General features: G+C 46.3%; 1 protein-coding gene across 1 annotated transcript in view; it reads right to left on the minus strand.

Annotated features, from left to right (window-relative positions):
- LOC144172294 (beta-1,4-N-acetylgalactosaminyltransferase bre-4-like) overlaps positions 1-18,912 on the minus strand; it is a 51,235-nt gene extending 32,323 nt beyond the window's left edge. The window contains exons 1-2 of the mRNA XM_077701047.1: positions 18,876-18,912; positions 2,655-2,887 (exon numbers count right to left, since the gene is read on the minus strand). Coding sequence (XP_077557173.1) covers positions 2,655-2,867 — 213 coding nt within the window. The 5' untranslated portion in view covers positions 2,868-2,887; positions 18,876-18,912. The remainder of the gene's footprint in view (positions 1-2,654; positions 2,888-18,875) is intronic.
- Positions 18,913-20,843: the final 1,931 nt, after the last annotated feature.

Genomic DNA, 20,843 nt, shown 5'->3' on the forward strand with positions numbered 1-20,843 from the left:
GTAGTTTCTCTCCAGCAACATGCCCAACTGAACACGATGGATGAACTTGTTCATCAACGTCGCAAAGATCGACAACTGAAGGCTTCATTCTGTGATTTTGCGCGAGCTCTAGTAGCTTACGCAGTCTCCCCAACACTGCCAGCCCTACCACAGCGACTACTTTCCCCGAAGCAGTTCGTGCAATTGAGCGGCAACAATTCAACTGACCTTCGTCGCCCACAGTCGAACAATTCGGCGACTCACCGACATGGGTACCCACCTTCCACTCGGCTCCACCATATTATATACACATGCCAGTTTTGAAGACAGTGTGATTGTCACTGACATTCATTCCACTAGCCACCCGGCCCTCAGTAAGACATGCAGATTTATGTGCGGAACTTGTAGCCATTACAGAGGCTCTGCTTGCTATAACTGAAATCACTTTTCAGCCAGGGGCGTGCATCATAATTCGCACCGATGCCCTTCAAGCAGTCCACTTACTACGCTTAGTGAGCCGTAGCTCCATGCTGGACCAAAGTATTCACCTCCTTGCGGCACGAATTGCTCACAAGATTCTGATTGAATGGGTTCCGCTTGACCCACTGATGGCCCACTGCAAGGCAGACGCAGCAGCCCGGCTAACAGCCTCCATTCCATTTCCGACTTCTCCGTTAGGGCTGGACGATGCGACTGTCCTGCTGACGAGAAAGCAACACCTCCGGCGCGGCACACGCGCTCTAATTCCACCGTGTGCTGCCACGCTCCACCCGCTTCTTACCCGTGCCGAGGAAGTTGCGCTTAGGAGGAGCCGGGTGGGCGTGGCTTTAACGCCCGCCGTGACCCGCCAATGGCCTCACTTCCAAGATTGTTTTACAAGCCCCGGTTGCTCAGTTTGCCACCGCCGCGATGCAATAGCCGACATACATCCTTGGCTTGCTGGGGTCTTGCCTCGCTTTGCTTCCTACAAGACTGCGACATCTTGCGGCGACGGGCCTCCGCGTATACGACGCATACGCATACAACGTGTGAACATATGGGCCCCATCACCGTTCTCTCGTGGACTTTATACGCGAAGCGAACATTTTCATGTTCATCTAATCACCTTTCTTCATCATCAACTGATACAGCTTATTTATGCCCTGTGGCAAAACAAATGCTCTAAAAATGGAGGATTATTTTTTTTTTGTTTTCGACACGGGATTTATTCTACTACGTGTCAGTGTATTAAGCGATACTTACAACACCTATTTACCACTACGTACACATACAAATGAGTTGATTGCAACCTGCAAAACAAAACTAAATACTATCGGATAGACGCCGGCTTCATTACGCGAAGGACCCAGGTTCGATGCCGGCTACGGAAAGCGTTTTGTTTTCACTTTACCCAAGATAATTCATCATCATCGTCAGAGAAAGTTTACTTTTGTGCAGGCCGTACCGGCGTACGGCGGCATCAGTGAGAACACTAAAGCTTCTCTTTAATATATAATGGTGCTGTCAGCGTGATTAACTGACCCAAGAATAGCAAACGTAATCTCTATTTTAACCCGCGTCGTAACTTACGGCTCGATATTCACTGTCAGTGTGCGGTCCTGTAATCTCGTCGATGCCGCCATCGGAAAATATCAGATGCTATGAGAGAGATCCTATGACAGAGATGCTATGAGATGCTACTGAACACGTTGCTGAGCAACGTGTTCTGATGGTTTGGCTTCTAAAAAAAAAAGACGCTCTAAAATAAAGCTCCAAGACCGATAATGACCTTCACTTTGTAATCACGAATGCTCGCGTACTTTTTCTCATGCCCTCATCTAGTTTAAAAGCACTGGTACCTACGTGTGTGCACATGCTCCTTAACAAATCTGTAACGTATCTTTTCCCTGAGACAACTTATTCCACCCGGAACCAGTTGCTCAGAAGGGGCTGTCGAACAAGTCTATGAAACCCTGCGTAGTAGCCGCTGAACGAATGCGAAGATACGCCAAAACGTGTCCAAAACAACCCCGTCGCTGAAGCAGACTACACATTCAGCCGCACTGCGTCCCGCCTGGGGGACGGGCAGGGCGGAACGCTCACCAACCCACCCATTCTCCCCAACTTCCTCAAAGCACAATCTATTCCCTAAAGAGCTTTGGATGCCCACAGCTGCTCCTGCACGCTGTGGCTCGAGCTTGCAGCTGCCCACCCGCCAAGGAAACCAAGACATCGTGCAAGATATGTTTCGGTATTTTTATATGCGACGTTCGCATTTAGCCATCACACTCCATATCGTTAATATCACGGCGTTCCTGCTGTGTGCTGTATACGACTGCCTTGGTTTGCATAATACCTTCGTTTGTACTATTATATGGTATTTTAAATTGCTCACCTGGTCTGCTGTGCATTTTATTTCTGCTTTAGGAGTGCACATGCACGTGTTTTGTCAGCCCTTTTGAACATGGTAAACGCTCGTTAATAGTACATGCAACACTCTCGTTTGGTGCGCATTTATACGTGTGGGGTGATTGTACTACCGGTAGGTTTATCTTATCATGCAAAAGAAAAACCGCTGTTTACACGTGCACAATTTTTTTCGCAGATTGTACCACACGGCAACAATTCAATAAAAATGAAATCGGTATTAAAAGTAACAAACATTCTTCTGCATGCAAAATCCCAAAGCCACTTACCTGCTCGATCACAAATACGCCATAGTCGAGCTGCTGCCGTGATAGCACCTTGTGGATGTTGTAGATGAAGATTCTCAGGTGTTCGCTGCGGTTGCGGTACGGGATGAGGATGGCCACTCTGTGTCTTGATATGCACTCTTTTGGACTGAAACGTCCACCGTTTCTGATGTGCGGAAATTCCTTCCCAAGGATGTCCAGCGAGTGCACGTCCATTTTGGTTGGGACGTATCCAACTGGTGAGATAATGTTGTGTAGGAGACAGAAAGGGTAAGTTGTTAAGCACCAAAAAACTGCAAAGACCTACTAAAGGAGCTTTAAAGGTTCAGTTACAAGATTTTGAAATTAGATTCGAAACAGCAGCGTTCCCCTCTATCAACCTTCTAGTATAGATTTTTATCCCGCGTAACAGATTTTGGCGCGGTGACAAATGCATTGGGCAGCGACGTACAGGACCGGGGTTGGAGATTTCGCGGGCCCGGCAAAACGTTCAACAGAACCGATATGCTAAGCGCATTTGTACTTACTGGTCCAAAACACTATACCACAGTCACTTTCATAAAAAAATGCACGGCATCGTCATTGCAAGCAATATGTATTATTTCCTCAAAGCAGCTACAGTCTTCGTGAAGGTAGAAGCGAAGGAATTGGATAATAAAGATAAATAAAAAATACCAGTTTGACCTTATAACTGTATTGCGTTTGTTTCCCTTAAAAACATTCTATCCTGGTTTCTTCTGTCTAGCAGCGTGGTGATTTAGCATATGTTTCCGGTTACGAAAAACAAAATACGTACGAATCAATGTCGTTCATGTCAAAGGTTACGCTAGAGGAAGGGCTCTTCAATGAAAAAACGTTACCTGAGAGCGCGTCACTAAGTTACGGCTTTCAGTTAAACTTCCCGAGAGTAAATTTTATTCTTTCGAGTTAGCAAGCAGAAAAAGTGGTTTCTAGTTGGTTTTTGTATAAAGAACGGTTCTGGTTCATGGCGGATCGTTAGCGCCACTTTAACCTTTAAACCATAGCACGTCCCCGGCAATTCTGGCCGCGGAAATACTCCCGCTCCCTCCTCCAGATATTATGGTTTTAAAGTACACAAATGGAATAAAACCTCCGAGTAGCATTTTTTTGAGGCATATTTAACAATGCTGAATATGCGAATGAAGGGCTGTAAAGCTTCTTCATGTGACGCAATGGCTTAGCTAAGTTGCCACAGATATCCATCTGTGGCGACTAAGCGAAGCGCCAAAGAAGGGGGCATGGAAAACACGCGGAAATTTAGGATGGTCGAAAAATTTTAGCAGGGTCGAAAAATAAATTTCTGCAACCTCGTTAAGCTTTAGTTGTATCAAATGGGAATGTGAACAGTGGAATGTTCCCGCAGGGAAGATCTATGCTTTCACAGTGTCATTAAGGTTGATAGTGGAACAATGACAGTTCAGCAGTTTGATGGCAGGCATACAGTACGTGACAATTCACCATCAAAACTCGCTACACCTGTTTGGAATTTCTCCCCAAAAGGATAATATTGCTGCCCTCAAGGACGTTTACCTTAATGGCATAAGCGTGATTTACAAGAAATAAATTGACAGGGGATTGTAAGACTGATGGGCTATGGTTTGTGTCGTCAGCCATTAATATATAAAGAAGGTAATATCAAGCCGAAATTAAGCTGAAGTTGAAGTTAAGGAATATGATGGCAGGCCTGCCAATTATATTCTCAAATAAGCCCAGCGGGCCATTTTTAATACAACGAAGAATGGACTACGTAGCTGCTTTCTTCGCTGCAAATCATAGAGTGTCATACTACTATATACTAGAGGTACAGTGGCTAGAATTCTAGCCACTGTACTAGAGGGAAATCTAGCGCTGCAATCGCTGGCCGTCGTGGGTGCCGCCATTGCAGCTAGCGACATTCCTCTCCTACATGGCTTAGCTTGCCATATGGCTTTTTTTCCTTTCGAACCGAAAATAAGCTAAAAAGGGCATCATTTTTTTCTGTTCATCTTGCCTGAAGCTTACACGACAACTAAATTGTTTGGTAACTTCAATTTTATAATAACAAAACAAGTTTGAGTAATCTTCTACAGTAATAGTATTAGTTTTTTGCAGCCAGAGGCCACTTTTCAGCATGTTATGAGTCATGCCACAAGGACAAGTGGACCATGCCTGCCCGGTACATGATGGAACGCTCGCTGAAGCGAGGCTGCGATAAACAGAAGCATCAGATTTCCCTCTATTGTGTATTAGTGTGAAACTCTATGCGAAGTCGAGAAAGGATGGGTTTCCATCGGCTCTACCCCGTTATTCTATTTTCTTTCTGCTGTAATAATCCTACGCTCTTTGCTACCCTCTCGCGCCTTAAATGAGGAACGCGGTGGAGGTTTTTGCGTTCACTTCGTTGATTATAAATTCGAAAACGGATATATCGAATACGGGTATATCAAAATATTGCCTGTATGGAACAGTCTGAACAACCCCTTAAAAATTCTATGCAAATGTATGGAGCTGCTGGACGCGTGTATCGAACTCCCGACCACGGGCACATTCGATGTATCGAACGCTGCGCCGCAAGTGCCCCAGTAAGTGCGCTTCTCCTGACTCATTGGATGCGATGATGATGACTTGTCGCGGGCGCTGCCGTGCTCCGTGAGAAGAAGGCGGTGTCGCGTCGCTTCAGTAGCCTCCAACACGCGCTGCTCGCACGCTAGCATGGGGGGCAGCCGCATGGCAGCGAGAACACGGGGAGTGATTGGGTGAAAAAGGCATTAAAGTAGGGGAAACCGACCGCAAGCGCTCGGTTTCTGGCAACTTTTCTGCGTGCTTGAAGAGGCCATCTTGGTTTGGTTCATTTGTAATATTTCCTCGTTAGAATAATTCCGGCACCACTTTTAACGCACACTTCGATCAGATAATCTATAAATCAGAACAAAAAGGAACAGCCCTTCAACCCCTTAAAGGTCCATGTAGAGAAAATACAACTTTGTTTGTTAACTTTAAAGAGTTAGACTTTAGTACCTCACTCAGCTTCATTCCGTCCACGGAAGATTTTTTTGAACCGATGAAAACGCAAGAAACACTTAATGACTTTCAAATGTCGCGCCACAGTGACGTGTTATCGGCGCGAGTGACGTCATATGGGGCAGCACTAAAACCATAATTTTCAGGGGGTTAGGTGCACGTTAGCATTCGAGTGATTCGATCAAACGGAACTAGCGGCCCCACTACAATCGTCCAGTAATGTCACCTGGCGATTTATTAGTTCGGCCGCCGTCAATCGCTCGAACAAGATTCTGTGACGTCTTAGAAAAGGTGCCGAAAACTGGCTAACGAGTCGCCACAACTTCACACCTTTTCTTTAATATCTCCGTTTTTTTTAAGTTTGCGATGGATTCGGTATCATTTTTATCAGGACAAAGCAGCCTTTCTAATGAACCAAACTTGTATTTTGTCTTCATAGCTCCTTTAACTCATTTCTTGTGACAGAACGTACGATGTACTACGCCCGCCTTTGCGATTGCCTGTGGCGCGCCAAAGCAAACACTAATTAGGCAGGGTTATAAGCTTGCTGTAAGATCTATCTCCGCTTAAATTTAATGAGTATTCATTTTTCACCAGCAAGAATGGTGGGACCGACAGTGGAAGTTACGAAAATACACGTAAACGTAAAAATACCGATGCGCACTGCTGTTATACTGGGCGCAGTATGAAAGTCTGGTGAACTTTATCATGCATAAAAGTAGCAAGGGGATTTGGCACACTTTTTCATATTAAATAGAGTGCGGTAGTTGTCGTCGTTCGGTTACAATTTCCCGTGCTGTGATGAACGAATCTGGAAACTACCGCTTGTCCCAATCTCGGAAAGCTCTCAGTGATGTGCAGAGTTATCAGAGGAACTTTACACAGGCACATTTTATACTCCGAATTACCAATATATCCAACTACTTCGCGATCCCTTTGGAGTTTCATATATCCGTGTTCGGCCGTATTGCGGAGCCGGCTTCCCACAAACCACGTGTTTTCCCTAATTTGAAAACGCGTTTTTCCCTTGAAAACGCGTGTTTTTAAAGCGCGGTTTTGGCTGTGATTAGACGCGTGTCCTGGCGAGTATTATAGGCATGGTACTTGTTGTTTTATTGCGGAAGTTTGCCACAGAGAATTTGTTCTTTATTCAAGTTATATGTTAGAGCGTGGAGATTCAGTCCTAGCTTACATTTGTGGGTGTTCAAGTTTCAAAGTTGATAATTTTAAAGAATTCGTTGCGTTCTTCCGTGCCGGTCAATTTTCATAATGAGAGGGTTGATTTACGAATTACATTGCGATTAAAGTAGCACTGTTGTATTTAAACGGATTAGTTGGAAGACGGAATTCAACCCAAAGGTCAATGTTAAAGTTTCTAGGTTAATTAGAAAAAAAGTCACGTTTTAACAAATAAGGGTATCAGTGTGTGCTAGAGGTCAAGGCGGAGGTATTGGTCTTAGTTTCGTAGAAACGCGACATGGCTGGGCAAAGTTACAACCTTCGCAACGTCGGTTAAAACGAAAACTAACGTGAGGACATTTGAGGAGTTTACTCTTCTAGGTGGCAACCCTTCGATGAGCGGTTGATTCGAGCAGATAAACGATAGAGACAGACAGCCATGCAGAAAGACAGGACAAAATTATCCCGCTTAGATAGCATAAGAAAACTATCGCCTTTAAAATATTCTCGTCCTGACGAAAGTGTGCACTAGCGGCGAGATTCATAAGAGCTTGAAAGGCGCTGAATAGTGGGAGGGTCGGCTACAAATCCTTCGCCACTACCTTAGCTTCGGTCGGTGTACGGCAAAGGATTGATGCGGAGGTTCCTAGCATTTCTGTATAATGACTATGACTATGTTTATGTCTATGACGATGACCATGACTATGACTATGGCTATTGACCAAACACTAATCACTAATTACTTTTCTGCGCCAGGCGCACGACATTCTCTTTCTCTTATTTGCCTTTGCGAAGGGCATTAAAGGCTAAAAAAGAGATTCCTGAGATTCGATTGCCAAGTTGGAGAATGTTGAGGATAAATAAGCACTTCTTTGGTTCTACAAGGGTGGAAAGTGACTGGAAATAATTTGGTGCTGCGCTATCAGGTCTGAATGGCGTCATTGAGCTTTGAATTTAATGGTGATAAGGGGCCAAAGTTCTCTGCCTTTCAGGCACGCGGATTAGATCGGCGCCTATTATTTGCCCGGATGTCAAATTTCCTAACTTGAGCCGACATCTACACGTAAGAGATTCGAAAAGCACCAGAACGGGTTAATAAAAGTTTATGATGGTTGCTTTGGAAATTGTAAAATATTTTTGTTTGCATTGTTTTAGAAGGAACAGCTGATAGCACGCCAAGAAATCTGCGCAAGAACCGGTTCGTATCCGTACTGAATACTGCTCCAGTTCAAAAAAATTATATAACCTTGGCTACTCAAGTCCGCCGGAGGGGTGAGGGGGGGGGGGGGGGGGAATGTGGAGGTTAGGTGATGGGAACAAATGTTCACTTGTGTATCCGATGCTGCCTAACGTTACCAATATTACGAATCTCTACCTATGTCACCCTGAGGGTGGTTAACAAGTCTTCGGGAGTACATAGGATCCTCTTAGCGGGCGCACTACAGATGGAAGTCTTTTGCTGTTTGTTAAGACTGAGTAGTGATAGCTATTTGGAGCCTCAAAACGGTCAAGGTTAAATAGCGTGTTAAGAAAAAGCTGATCCAGTCCGGACTTCATCTGATCATCAGCTTGGTTTAATGTAAACAAATGTTAATCAGGCGTACACATCTGCCGCGAGCTTCACATCTTCCTAATGTTGACCTTTTTATGATTACAGTGAAAAACCTGTCCGATTGCTGCGCCTCCACGGTCTGTTAGTTCTACATAATGAACGCTTGCGCACAGGGTAGGAAATAGCTCAACCCCGTCCGCCTTGTTTAGGGAGACAAAAAACAATCCAAGTAACCCCTTACACGACTAACAACCCAGCCTACCCAAGTTTGGCGGTACAAGCGGGCAGGAGCCTTCTGTTGACGTGCTAGAGCGATTTCCATCAAATAGCACGTCCTCTGGAATTCCGGTAACGTTGACTGTTTCTGCAAAGATATCCTGGCTAGGCATATCTTTGCCCAACCAAAGAAGCAATGAAATCTTGCGTGGCATAACCTGCGAATGAAACGGACCGTTTGAGTAGATTGGCTATAGAATTGTCGAAATTGTTTTACTGGTGGTAATTTCTGGTTCCTGATGGAAGCCAGGGGACCTACATACCGTGGGAGAACTTTGGGCGGGGACTTCTACATCTACGAACCACTGAGTGAGGATGAAACAAGTCAGTACTACTGCGATGAATTTAAATATGTGTGTCGGAAGAAAGACAATGAAGGCCGTTCTCATAGCGAAGTCTTTCGAGGCGTCGGGTGCATGCCCAGCATAAAGTGTTCTTTCGTGTTCACTGAAATGAACTTGTAGCGTTGACTGTATTCTGCAGAAGTCAGGACTCTCAGTTATGAAAACGTCTTGTAATCACTGCTCATGGTGTGCGTACCACCCCTGTAACAAAAAATGGAGAAAAGGGCATGACAAAAATTGGTTGGACTGACTGTGGTTTAATAATCGGTATTGGGTACGTAAACAAATGTAGGCTTTAAATTTCTCAGTGTGATGTTTGTAATACATGTTAACGTGCATAAATAATAAAAGATTAAAGATAACAATCATGAGCTCCGCTTACACAGAAGTAGCATAGGACGTATTACATTCTAATCACGACGTCACCACCCATGCATTGCTTACACTCGTACCTCCGCACCATGCAGTACATTACAATTCTTTAAAGCTGACAGAGATGGTAAACGAGTTTACACAAGGATCACGTATTTGGAAACACATTGACCTCTGGTGTTCGATGCTGTTGTGCCGAATGCGCAAGTTACCAGCGAGCTACAAGCAGAGAAAACTTGGCCACAGAAGCAAGGTCGTAGCTGATGCACAATGCTAAACTTGGCGACACAAGCAATGCGAGAGCATTAGATCATTATTTAAGTCACTATGCAAGCAGTACCGTGCCTTCGGGCTGGAGAGATGGCGTGAAAAAATGGCCGACGCCTCAAATAATAAAAAAGCATGAACCAATGCTCTAGTTGTTGAGGGACGCTTCGGACAAGAATGAAAACATAAAACAGAGTTTAAAATAAAACCAGGTAAACGTACGTCGGCGTACAAGAGGAATGCCCGGCCTCGGAATGCCAGAGAAGTACGCATTTCCGGCACTACATCAAGGGCTCCAACTCAATGAAGGTAGACCTAGTGGACGCGCCGGGCATTCAACTTAGCAACGCTTGGCTTCGTAGAGGCGTATAAATAGGTCTACAACAGTAATTTGAGCATCATGATTGTAGTAGCACTAATTACAGTATTAGCAAAGTACCGTTCCTCTCCCAGCGTAGAGACAGTTTTAACAGTGCCAATTAGCCAAGGCTTGCAACAAATATTGCGGAGTGAGAAATAGAAAGACGCAGAGAGAAAAGAGCGATCGTGATACGTCAGGACAAAATACCCCCACCGGACACATGCCCTTCCAGCCATAAGGAAAAGACGAGAAAGAGAAGACTTTGGAGCTAATTTTAAAAAATCGTCAGTTAGACAATAATTCTTGCTGTCGCATTCATTACAACAGAAAGGGTACCTAGGTGTCCTCGCAAAAATTTGTTCCGTAAAGGCCCCTGCCGAAGCTCTCCATCAACTGCTGTTTAATTACGCTCAACGCCATGATGCCGCAGGCGTCTTCACCATTACAAGTGGAAGCAATTTATGACCAAAAATGGCACCATCTGCATTTAACAAATCGTTGAAGACGTTATTTTGTTTCTGTACATCTAGCACAAGATATTTTCATCAATCCGATCGCCATTAGAAAAACGTTTCGTGGTAGTGACTTTGCAGAGACGTTAGGGTCCTTTTGAGGTTTTCTTGGCGTGGAACCATTATAGGTGCACTAAGGCTTGACTTGGGCTAGTTGAGTACTCATTCCTAGAAAAAACGGCGCAGAAAACTGGGATGTCTTAGAAAGACAATCACGAGCGCTGACGAAACACTAAGGAACATTTTTTTTCAATTGACAACGTATAGGCACTCATCTGCGTAATCTCCCAACGGCGCGAGAAGAAAAGGCGAAGGGAAAAGCTATAGCCATGGACTACGCGAAATGAACACTGTTAATATCTAAAAACATCTATTCTTTGTCTTTAACTTCCTAGGTAAGCTATCTCCCACTGAAGGAGTGCTACAGAAGGCGAACTCGCCCAATCATCCTCCCTATCCTCGTTTATTACGTACAGAGAACTTTAGGGGCCCGCCTTGTCGTCGCAGCTCGCTGTAACGGTCGATGTGAAACGCCTGCCGAATTCAGGTGCTGCCGCGACATAACGGACCCAAGTAGAGCCCGCTGTTCCGTCGTAAGGCGTCCCGCAGAGGCTTCGAAAACCAAGCGGTTTAAATAGTCATAACCGTTCGAAACTCGTAAAACGCTGGCGCTTGTCATACATGTCTCGGTTGTTTAACGCAACAAAAAAGGAACTGCAGGCAGATTTGACTCAAAATATACGTAATTAACCACCAGTATCCGCATTTACTTAGTTCTGAACGCTCGTTAGGTTGGGTTTCGCTATAGCAAGCGAAAAAAAAAGTGACAGTGAAACGCCTGTAAGTGCGGGAAGAAAAGCAAGCAGAAAATGAACTCCCGCTGGCACTGCTTCTGCCAGGGGGCACGCGAGCACTACGAAGGCGTGAAATTTTAATTGGTTTGGGTGGTAGAAGTGAGTGGAAAACGGCGCTGCAGCCCATTATGGCAAATCACTTTCTCTGCCCTTCCCTCAGCCTTCACGCTGAGCGGAGCGGCCTTAATTTTTTTCACGCGGTCGGGTGTCTCGGTATCGTTTCCACATGCGTGTTTCGTTAAGTTTTGGATAGCAGTGGCATTTAGCACAGTGTGTGGCAAGATTGCTCGCCCGTTTGCGTGTTTGCAAACGCTTCGTGGCGCAGCGCCCCACGTGGTATGGGCGGTGTCACTGCGCGCGCTATTCTATTCGTAGTGATCAAATGTGGCGCAGCAGATACGCAAGAGACGGATAGAATACACACAGACGAGCGCTCACTTCCAACTGATTCTTTATTCACAAGACGGCAAATATATATGCTTAGCCTTAGCAGAAACAAAAAAGACGTAGGAAACAAAAACAAAACAACAACAAAAAAAAATACTGACAAAGAAAGATCGAGTAGTACACCCAACACGCGCCAAACATCTTCCCAATCACAGTGGCCTGTTGCGTAAAGCATCACATTGCAGAAAATGTAATTCACGGTCAGATAACGCAACCGACAGTTTGCTAACACAGTCGTTTTTTTTTTCCGCGCCATCTGAGCTGCCTCACTGATTAAGTGCGCATGCTTGTCCTTGATTATCTCAACAACTGTAGTGGCAGATGCCTCAATGAGCGTCTACGCGAGCATGCCAATAAGGTGCGCAATGGAAAGGAAGGTTTTTTGGCACAGCATGTCAGCACATGTAGGGATTGCACTGCGCAGTTCTCTAGCACTACAGTTGTTGAGATAATCAAGGACAAGCATGCTCGCTTAATCAGTGAGGCAGCTCAGATGGCGCGGGGAAAAAAACGACTTTGTTAGCAAACTGTCGGTTGCGTTATCTGACCGTGAATTACATTTTCTGCAATGTGATGCTTTACGCGACAGGCCACTGTGATTGGGAAGATGTTTGGCGCGTGTTGGGTGTACTCGATCTTTCTTTGTCAGTATTTTTTTGTTGCTGTTGTTTTGTTTTTGTTTCCTACGTCTTTTTTGTTTCTGCTAAGGCTAAGCATATAAATTTGCCGTCTTGCGAATAAAGAATCAGTTGGAAGTGAGCGCTCATCCGTGTGAATTCTATCCGTCCCTTGTGTTTCTGCTGCGCTACATTTGTTCACTACGAATTACGAACAAGCCCAGTCTACAGCTTTACTTATTCTATTCGTACCCTGTTAAAAGAATCCCTCCTCTCGGTCTCTGTTGCCCCGGTCTGCTTCCAGGTATTGCGGAGGAGAATTTGAAGTGGCACCCGCTGCGGTGCCAACCAGAAACTGAATAGAGGGGAAACAAAGCAGACAACATAGGCTTTTGCACATGGCCGAAGACGTACCTTATTTATCTGGAGACGACACTTAGCTATTTATCCAATTCTAGGGAGCACTTTTGAGTAAAAGTTGATCTTGAAGAATTACGCCAACTGTACACATTTCCCGAGAAGATATTGCTAGCTGCTTTACAGCGTTTTGTCCGAACTAAAACCCCACTTAACTCAGATTCAGCCGTCCCTCTACGAGAGCAGCCGCACTCAGTCATTCTTACCATGGCTATGAGAATCCGCACAACTGCTGCACGAGAAAAGTTACTAAAAGGAGAAACTGAAGAGTGAAGTCTCCAACGTTGTTTAGTTCTCGGCGTTCGAATTAAATTCCAGTTTGGTAAGAAACTGCTTTCGCGTCGGTGTACTGTTTCCCCGACAGGTGCAAAACGTGGTCTCCCACACTGAACAAAATCCCACACAGTAGACGATTAATTAATGCGCCAGAGTTATAATACCTTCACAGGCTTTCGCAGACTTCATACGCCAAAATATGCGGGACACTGACCTGGTTATATACGCACGAAAATCTCTCTCTCTCGAGATATATATATATATATATATATATATATATATATATATATATACAGAAAGAAATGCGGGCAGTCTACAACGCCAAAGAAGGCATAGGGGAATGGTTGGAGTATATTTTTTTTTTACCGTTAGTGAAATTATATATTTTTTTCATATTAATTGAAGCGAGAAAGAAAGAAAGAAAGAAAAACACGCGCCCAGACTGGGGACCGAACCCACGCCTTTCGATATATATATATATATATATATATATATATATAGAAAATAAGGGTTGGCAGTCAAGAAAACCTCGGAAAGCAAAGGGGAGGTTGTGGTGGGTCATAGAAAGAGATGAATTTTTTGAGTCGAAAAGAAAGTGGTGAAAAAATGCCCGCCGGGTGGGATCCGAACCCACGACCTCCAGAATACCGGTCTGGTGCGATAACCACTACGCTACCGGCGGGGCTGTTCCCCCAGCACTTTCTTGGGTATTTATGTTAAGGTATTTTTGTTTCCTGCACTTGGGGGTGGTAGCCAGCGCCACTCGGACTACTCGGGGTGAAGGGGACCTTCTTTTTAACCCCCGGGCCGTAACTCGAGTGTCTACGACATGTCGAGAGTGGTCGACCAGCGTTAAACCCTCTTAAGCTCTCTTTGGCACCAAGACTGCCAGAACAGAGGCTTTCGCTAAGCATGTAGCGAATCAGAAAATGGGAAATGAGGGGCTCCGTGAAATAAGACAGAAAATAAGGGTTGGCAGTCAAGAAAGCCTCGGAAAGCAAAGGGGAGGTTGTGGTGGGTCATAATTTTTTCACCACTTTCTTTTCGACTCAAAAAATTCTTCATCTGTTTCTATGACCCACCACAACCTCCCCTTTGCTTTCCGAGGTTTTCTTGACTGCCAACCCTTATTTTCTGTCTTATTTCACGGAGCCCCTCATTTCCCATTTTCTGATTCGCTATAGATATATATATATATATATATATATATATATATATATATATATATAAATCTGTATGTCTGCGTTTATGTCTGTGTTTGTTTGTATGCGATGAAACAAATTGGTGCAGCTTGCCCTCACGGTACAAGGCTGGAGAAACAACCTCCGTCACATGCCGCCGCGCGAGGGACACTAGTAAATGCAGATCATTGGGGGTGGTCACGTGGCGTAGGTTGTGGTAGTTGGCGGTGGTAGTTGTAGTTGTCGTGGGATTTGGGTAGTTGGGTTGCGAGACGAGAGAGAGGGAGAGAGAGAGACGAGAGGTGTAAGTACGTAACGTGTTATTTATTGCCATCGTTTGCACCCCACCCTCCCTGCGGTGCAATCGGTTGGATGTTTATTATTATTCTTTCCTTTCTTTTCTTTAAGCAGAACAGAGCGCAGGAGTAGAATGGAGTGAGCCGCGCCGATATCCGCTTTATATTCGTAGCGCGCGCAGTAGAGGGAGAGGAGGTAGCACCTGCTGCTGCAATGCCTATTTCAGCGCCGGAGCACGCGCATGCGCGCTCGCACCTGTTTTTGAGAGCGAGGAGGAGCGGGGGAGGGGCGCACGTGCTGGCTGGCTGCGGACGCCGATCGCCAACGGACGGGTGACATTGTGAGTTAAAGAAATGCTCTGCATTTAAAAAGCAGAGCTGGCAGCCACTCTTCCTTCATCGGAGACACGCGTGTTGCAACTCACATAAATTTTCTAACAAGCCACTGAAAGTTCTCCACGCCAGGCAGGCCCGTATCGTTTTGTCCTCAGGCTTTCACATCTCTTCCAAAGTGAACCGCGTTAGAACGCGGTAGAACCCGCGGAAACCGGCTTCTCGAACTCGGCGACTGTAGCGCGAACTCGGCGTCTCTGCTCCCCACATCAGACGCAAACACACGTGAACTGGCGAGGCGAACAGCACGCGAGAGATCGCGCCTCAATAGCTGGGCAGAGTGTTCTTGAAGGTCGAGCTAGCCGACGCAGGCCGCTCGTCACGTAGCGCAGGCTCTCATGCCCTCGGTATTTTTTCAATATATTTGTTTTCGAGTTTCTCACGTGGCGAATGCCTACACGCAAGCTTGGACGACGCGGTGCGTTCCTCTGGTACGCTCCACGGCGGAACTAAAACCTTACGTTGCTCTGCTGTTAAAAAGCTATTACAGCTTCGAGGTCGTCGTACCGGCCTGACAGTTATGAACATCGAAATATTGTAGCGTGATCTGCACTGACCGAGGTTTAAGAGACCCTGCAAATCTTTTTTCAACTTTTTGTGAAATCTTAAAGGCTTGTAAAACGTAGTCATCGGACACATCCAGTGCTTAGATTAGATGGTCGCAAAGCACCTTTGCCAAAAATTACTGCTCTATGCCCATAAAATACTTGGAAACTCGCTAAAAAGACGTTGATTTCTTTCCCGATCTTGAAGTTCTTCAACGGCAGGAATTACGTCACTAAGGCCATGTAGCGGCTGTTGGCCGGTTTTCCTTCAGTTGCAGGCATGAACGCTTTTCGGCAGCAACTTTTTATAATAAACCACAAAAACAAAGCAGACATGGAGGGCGGATCTGGTGCGACGAGCAAATCACGCTGTGCCGCTTCGTGGTGGCGATAACTACAGCTTTCGCAGTGCTTCCAGACGCGAAGGAGAGAGTGGAAGCGCTTATCGAAGGTGTTGCAGGGTCCCTTTAAGCAGTTCGCGTGGCTTCTGGAGGGCCGTGCTGGGCAGCGAGGTGCAGTGACGTCACACGGAGCACAGATGGTGCGCCGAGCCGCCGCCGCCGCGCGCGCCTTGCCGGTCTGCGCATTCCAGATGAGTGACGTCATAGCTGCGGCAGACGCACTGGCGCCGGCCCGTGCCCAGCTGCGCGCCTCCGTTGCGCAGTAGCCAAATCTGACCCTGCGCCGGACCCGTTTGATCATGCCTCTCATTTTATGATCATGCGCAAAGGTATCAGTGGGAGTATATATATAGCCGGGCGTTTGCCAGTGCGTTAGCCATGGAGAAGGAGAGCGAAAGTGCTACTCAGCAGCGCAGAAGACCGGAGGAGCTCAATTCATCGGACCCCGATATAGTTGCCTAGGAATTAGCGGTTGAGCGTAGGAAGAACGAACCGAAGGAGGCTGAATATACATGCGTCACATAATGCGTATACCGTGTGTGTGTCATTGAAGCAGCAGTAAGCATGATAATCAAGCTAATCCTAGACAACCAGGATAGCTAATAATTGCCTGCTGAACACTAGCTCACGCTACGTATATCGTGGCATAGCCGAGCTAAGCCACAGCTAATTTTTTTTGCACTGCGCTAATTCTCTCCTTGATAAGTACAGCCCATCAGAAAGTTTAGTCCTCATTAACAACCTGATTACGCGGCACAATACGCTGACTATTCGCATGCCTCTTTAAAATCCAGTTGTGCTCTCGTCATGCGAAATGAAAGCGGGGCACCAGAAGCACACCAGTTTTAGAATATCGTTCGGAGCTCCACGTAAAGACATAGCGCGCTTTTTTTAGGGGCGAAGCTCCTAAAGCCGTGGGTCTGTCTATCCCTTGTGTCTCGTGGTACGTGACCGCCTAGTTCGATGACTCACTCGCAGGTGGCGCTACGTGACCGCGTAGTTTGATGACTCACTCGCAGGTGGCGCTGCGTGACCGCCTAGTTCGATGACTCACTCGCAGGTGGCGCTGGTGTGAGTGACGTCATGATGACGTCACTCGCATGTGACTGACACTATAAAAGGCAATCGCTGTTGACGCGCTTCCTCTTTCGCAACGAGTCACCGGATGGAGGAGGTGGTTGTTGACAAGGCTGCGGAGCGGAGGGCGCGCAGGGCGGCGGCAGCGCGCGCTCGCCGACAGGATCCCGCCGTGCGCGAAAGAGAGGCCGAAGCATCTCGTCTAGAAAGTCGCGCTTAAACCGCGCGTCGGCAGCTTCTGGCTGAGCTCGCTTGATGCGTTTTGCAGCCGCCTCGCGAGCTCTCACTGCATCGGGGTTTGCCTGCCGATACGAGCGCTTGCTTGCAGCCTCACGAACCCTACAACAACAACAAACTAACAAGAAAAAAATAAAAGAACAAAATCAAAGTTGATTTGTACAATGTACGCACACAGTCTTACGTCTTTCTTAATGATGTACTGGGCGAACTTTCACGGGAGAGTTACGGTTACCGATGATCTCCCCCTCTCGAGCTTCGCCCCACTTATCATCATTCATTCCGTGGATATGGCGTGATTTTTTTCTGACGTCGCTACACTGCGCATGCGTCGTACACTACGTTATTTTTGCGCTTAACGTACTTTCCTAATACGTACGCTATTTCCACAAAATAACGCGTGTACGTGGAGGCCATTGCGCGTCCCGGTTCTTACAACATGGCGGCAGGTAGAGCGGTGCAGCTTGACGCTTTTGTTCCTCTGAGAGGAATATTTTGCATCTTACAGGACACGTTTCTTGCGCCCGTGCTTTGCCCTTTGCTCTCGCTGTAAGCGAAGCTAACGGGGCGCCGCTGACTACCCGAACAAAGCTCCTGCCAGCTGGCGTCCGGTGCTATGTGTGGGCTGTTGACGCGTTCGCCTCACTCTGGAAGGAGACGGTGGGCTCCCGCAAGTTCGGAATTTGTTATCACTGGCGACGAATCACCGCAATGTGCGGTTAAAAACCTTCTCGGTTTCGGCCAGAGTGAAGCGACTCACTTTTCTACTCAGCAAATCGCGTAAAGTGAGTGCGATGTTTACACGCGCTGGAGGAAAAAGATCGCCTTTTGATATCGTGCTTCCGCCTCACGGTGCAAGCAGTTACGTCATCACGTCATGTTCGTTCGAAACATACATCTGGGTTGCTTTCGAGTTGAATAAAATGCATACCTGAAACCCGTCCTTTGGTTCTGTGCGTTGTGTGAGATCGCAAAACAAAAACAGTAAACTCGGGGCTTCAACGCTTCCGATATAGAGTGTGCTGATGTGGGAGAATACTTCTTTTATGTTGTGCACGTTTTGCATTCAGCACTAATGGCATGGCGTTTCGTTCAGCTGGTTAGATGGGCGTGCAAAATTCCTGGTACTTGTTCGGCCTGATGACTTTCACTTCGCATTATATTCAATAGATGGCGCCATAAGCCCTAGCTTGCCGCAAAGCAAAACGGACGAAACGCTGTACTGAAACTCTCCGTGCTGTGCGGACGTAGCGTACTGAAAAATTTAACATTTCCCGTACGCAAGAGCGCTACACTAAAACTCTACTATCTCGGACATGTTAAGTCTTTCTCGAGCTTGTATGTTAAAAATACTTGAGGCAGACCGTCAGCCCTTATACAAAGGAAGTGCAGGCGGGGATTCCTTTGTGCACATTTGAATTACCTGTTACGTGGTTGGTTACAAGCTAAGTGGCAGCGAATGTACGTTGAAAATAAGAGGGCCCAAGATACGGTCCGACACTTTGAAAATAATGGTGATGGCCAAACTACAGTACAATGTTGCCCCGCTTGGCCTTCTTGTAAATAAGACGAAAAAAATTTTTCGTAGCAACAACTCACGCTTTGAAACCGCGGCGTAGTCCGGATGAGCGCCTGAAGTGACTTTTTCCATGTAGAATTTAGTTTGTACCACGTGACATGTGTTAGAACACGTCATGCCAAACAATGCATGCTATATCAAAAACGTAATACCTTCGTCGACAGAGGGATCGTCTCGAACGGCGTCGTTAGGAGCATTTCAAGTGTCACAGAAAAGTCGAAGATGTTTGTTACAAGGAGCTGCAGATAATAAGTCAAAGCGCTCGTACTTCTGGAGGCTTGCGCGTATGTCTGCATTTTAAATCCGAAAGCCGTAACTGCCACATTTCGCCGAAACGCAGTGTCTACTGCGGCTAAGTGATAGTTTGAAAAATGGGCGAAGATGCAAACAGAATAGAAGTAAAAAATAAATTGGGCGAATTAGATCAAAGGTTTGAACCCGGGGCCTACGATGTGCGAGTTGAGCACGGGTGTCCACACTCGAGGTTTGTAGCCACCAAAAGGTGTACCTCCCAAAGCATTTTGTCCGACTTAAAAACTTGTGTTACAGACATGCACTGAGGCCCACAAGATCAATTACAGCATGGTAATCACAGAACTTTATGCAGGGCTAACAAAGGCTGCAAACCAGAAATACCGAAGAAAATGACGCAACAAGAGGATAATGACAATAGTAGTGAGAGGACACGATCCCTCGCATAGAAGCCAGCACCAGTAATTTTACCAAGCCAACTGCAAAATTAGGAAAGCATGTTTACGGTAATAGCGTACTACATTGCGACGAACCGTACCTTCAATTTTGTTTACTAATGTCTTTTGGTTGCACCGTCTGGCCACGGCCGGTTGTGTTGTCTGTGTTCGAAGCGAAGAGTCAGTTACTGCGTTACCTTTCCTTTCAGTTGTACGCTGTGCAGCCTATCCTACGTGCTAGGGACAGTGCATCGACCGTCTTCACTGGGCTCTAGAATGATTGTCTGTGATCAGGAGTACTGCCGACCTAATTCGACGGTTCAAGAAGAACCACGCGGAAGGATAAATGCTCGTCGGGCGAACGTCGCGGCATACGTTTTGCCGACTGTCATCTGTGCATATCACTCTCTTGGCTGTTTTCCCGACGCTTGTGTACACTTTCAGTTTATTGCTCCAAATAAAACCTTGTTCTTTCGCTTCACTCCAGTAAACCTTGTTTACTGAAAGAAGCCTGTATCACCCTTGGTTACGCGATACCTGGTAAGGGTGCGGGGTATGCGCCTTTTTTGTTTTGTTGAATCATCGTTAGTGAAAGCATAACCTCAGAGTATTGTGTTTCCTGTTTTTTTTTACAATCACTACTGGGGCCGCCCAGGGGCATTTGGAGGGTTGTATGATGTCGTCGCACAGCGTGCCTTCAGCGTGCCTCCGGATAGCTTCGCGTTCTTGTGAAGGCACCCTCCACGTGTCCTTCGTGTAGGTCAGGCTATATCTTCCGTTATAATTCGGTATTTCACTATGAGCGTGCGGTGCAGCATATATGACAAACGGAAAACAGTCGCTATAGCGCTATAGCTATCCCCTTAACGTTTTTTTAGTATTTCTGTGAAAGTTCCAAGTTCACGTCGAAGCAGTGAGCAGAGCTGAAGGCATCGCCGGAATTGCGTTGTAGGTCAGTGTCGGTAATCAAGTCACTTGCTTCCCGAATTTCTTCAAGAAAAGACATGCGCGGGCTACAGTTAATATGCTAATACTTCCCAGCAAAATTGGTGATCAGGAGATCTTTTTTGGGTTCTTTTCCTTTGGGCTTCCTGTAAAGTAAACGTCGGCGCGGTGTCCTCGTTGGCGGGCAAGTACTGGGGGAATATGAAGGATTGAACTGCGATGAAGCTTTCATTTATTCAGCAGCCTTGCATAGGCAACCGCGATTCAGGCCCGCTCTGCTAACTTTGGGGCAGGATGGGAACATAATCATGCCTATTTGCTTGCCCTCGTAGCTGCGTGTCGCTTTGAAGTCTC

This window comes from Haemaphysalis longicornis, unplaced genomic scaffold, assembly GCF_048455015.1.
Source record: "Haemaphysalis longicornis isolate Haplotype H1 unplaced genomic scaffold, Haemaphysalis longicornis Haplotype H1 scaffold_20, whole genome shotgun sequence".
In the NCBI taxonomy this organism is placed as follows: Eukaryota; Metazoa; Arthropoda; class Arachnida; order Ixodida; family Ixodidae; genus Haemaphysalis; species Haemaphysalis longicornis.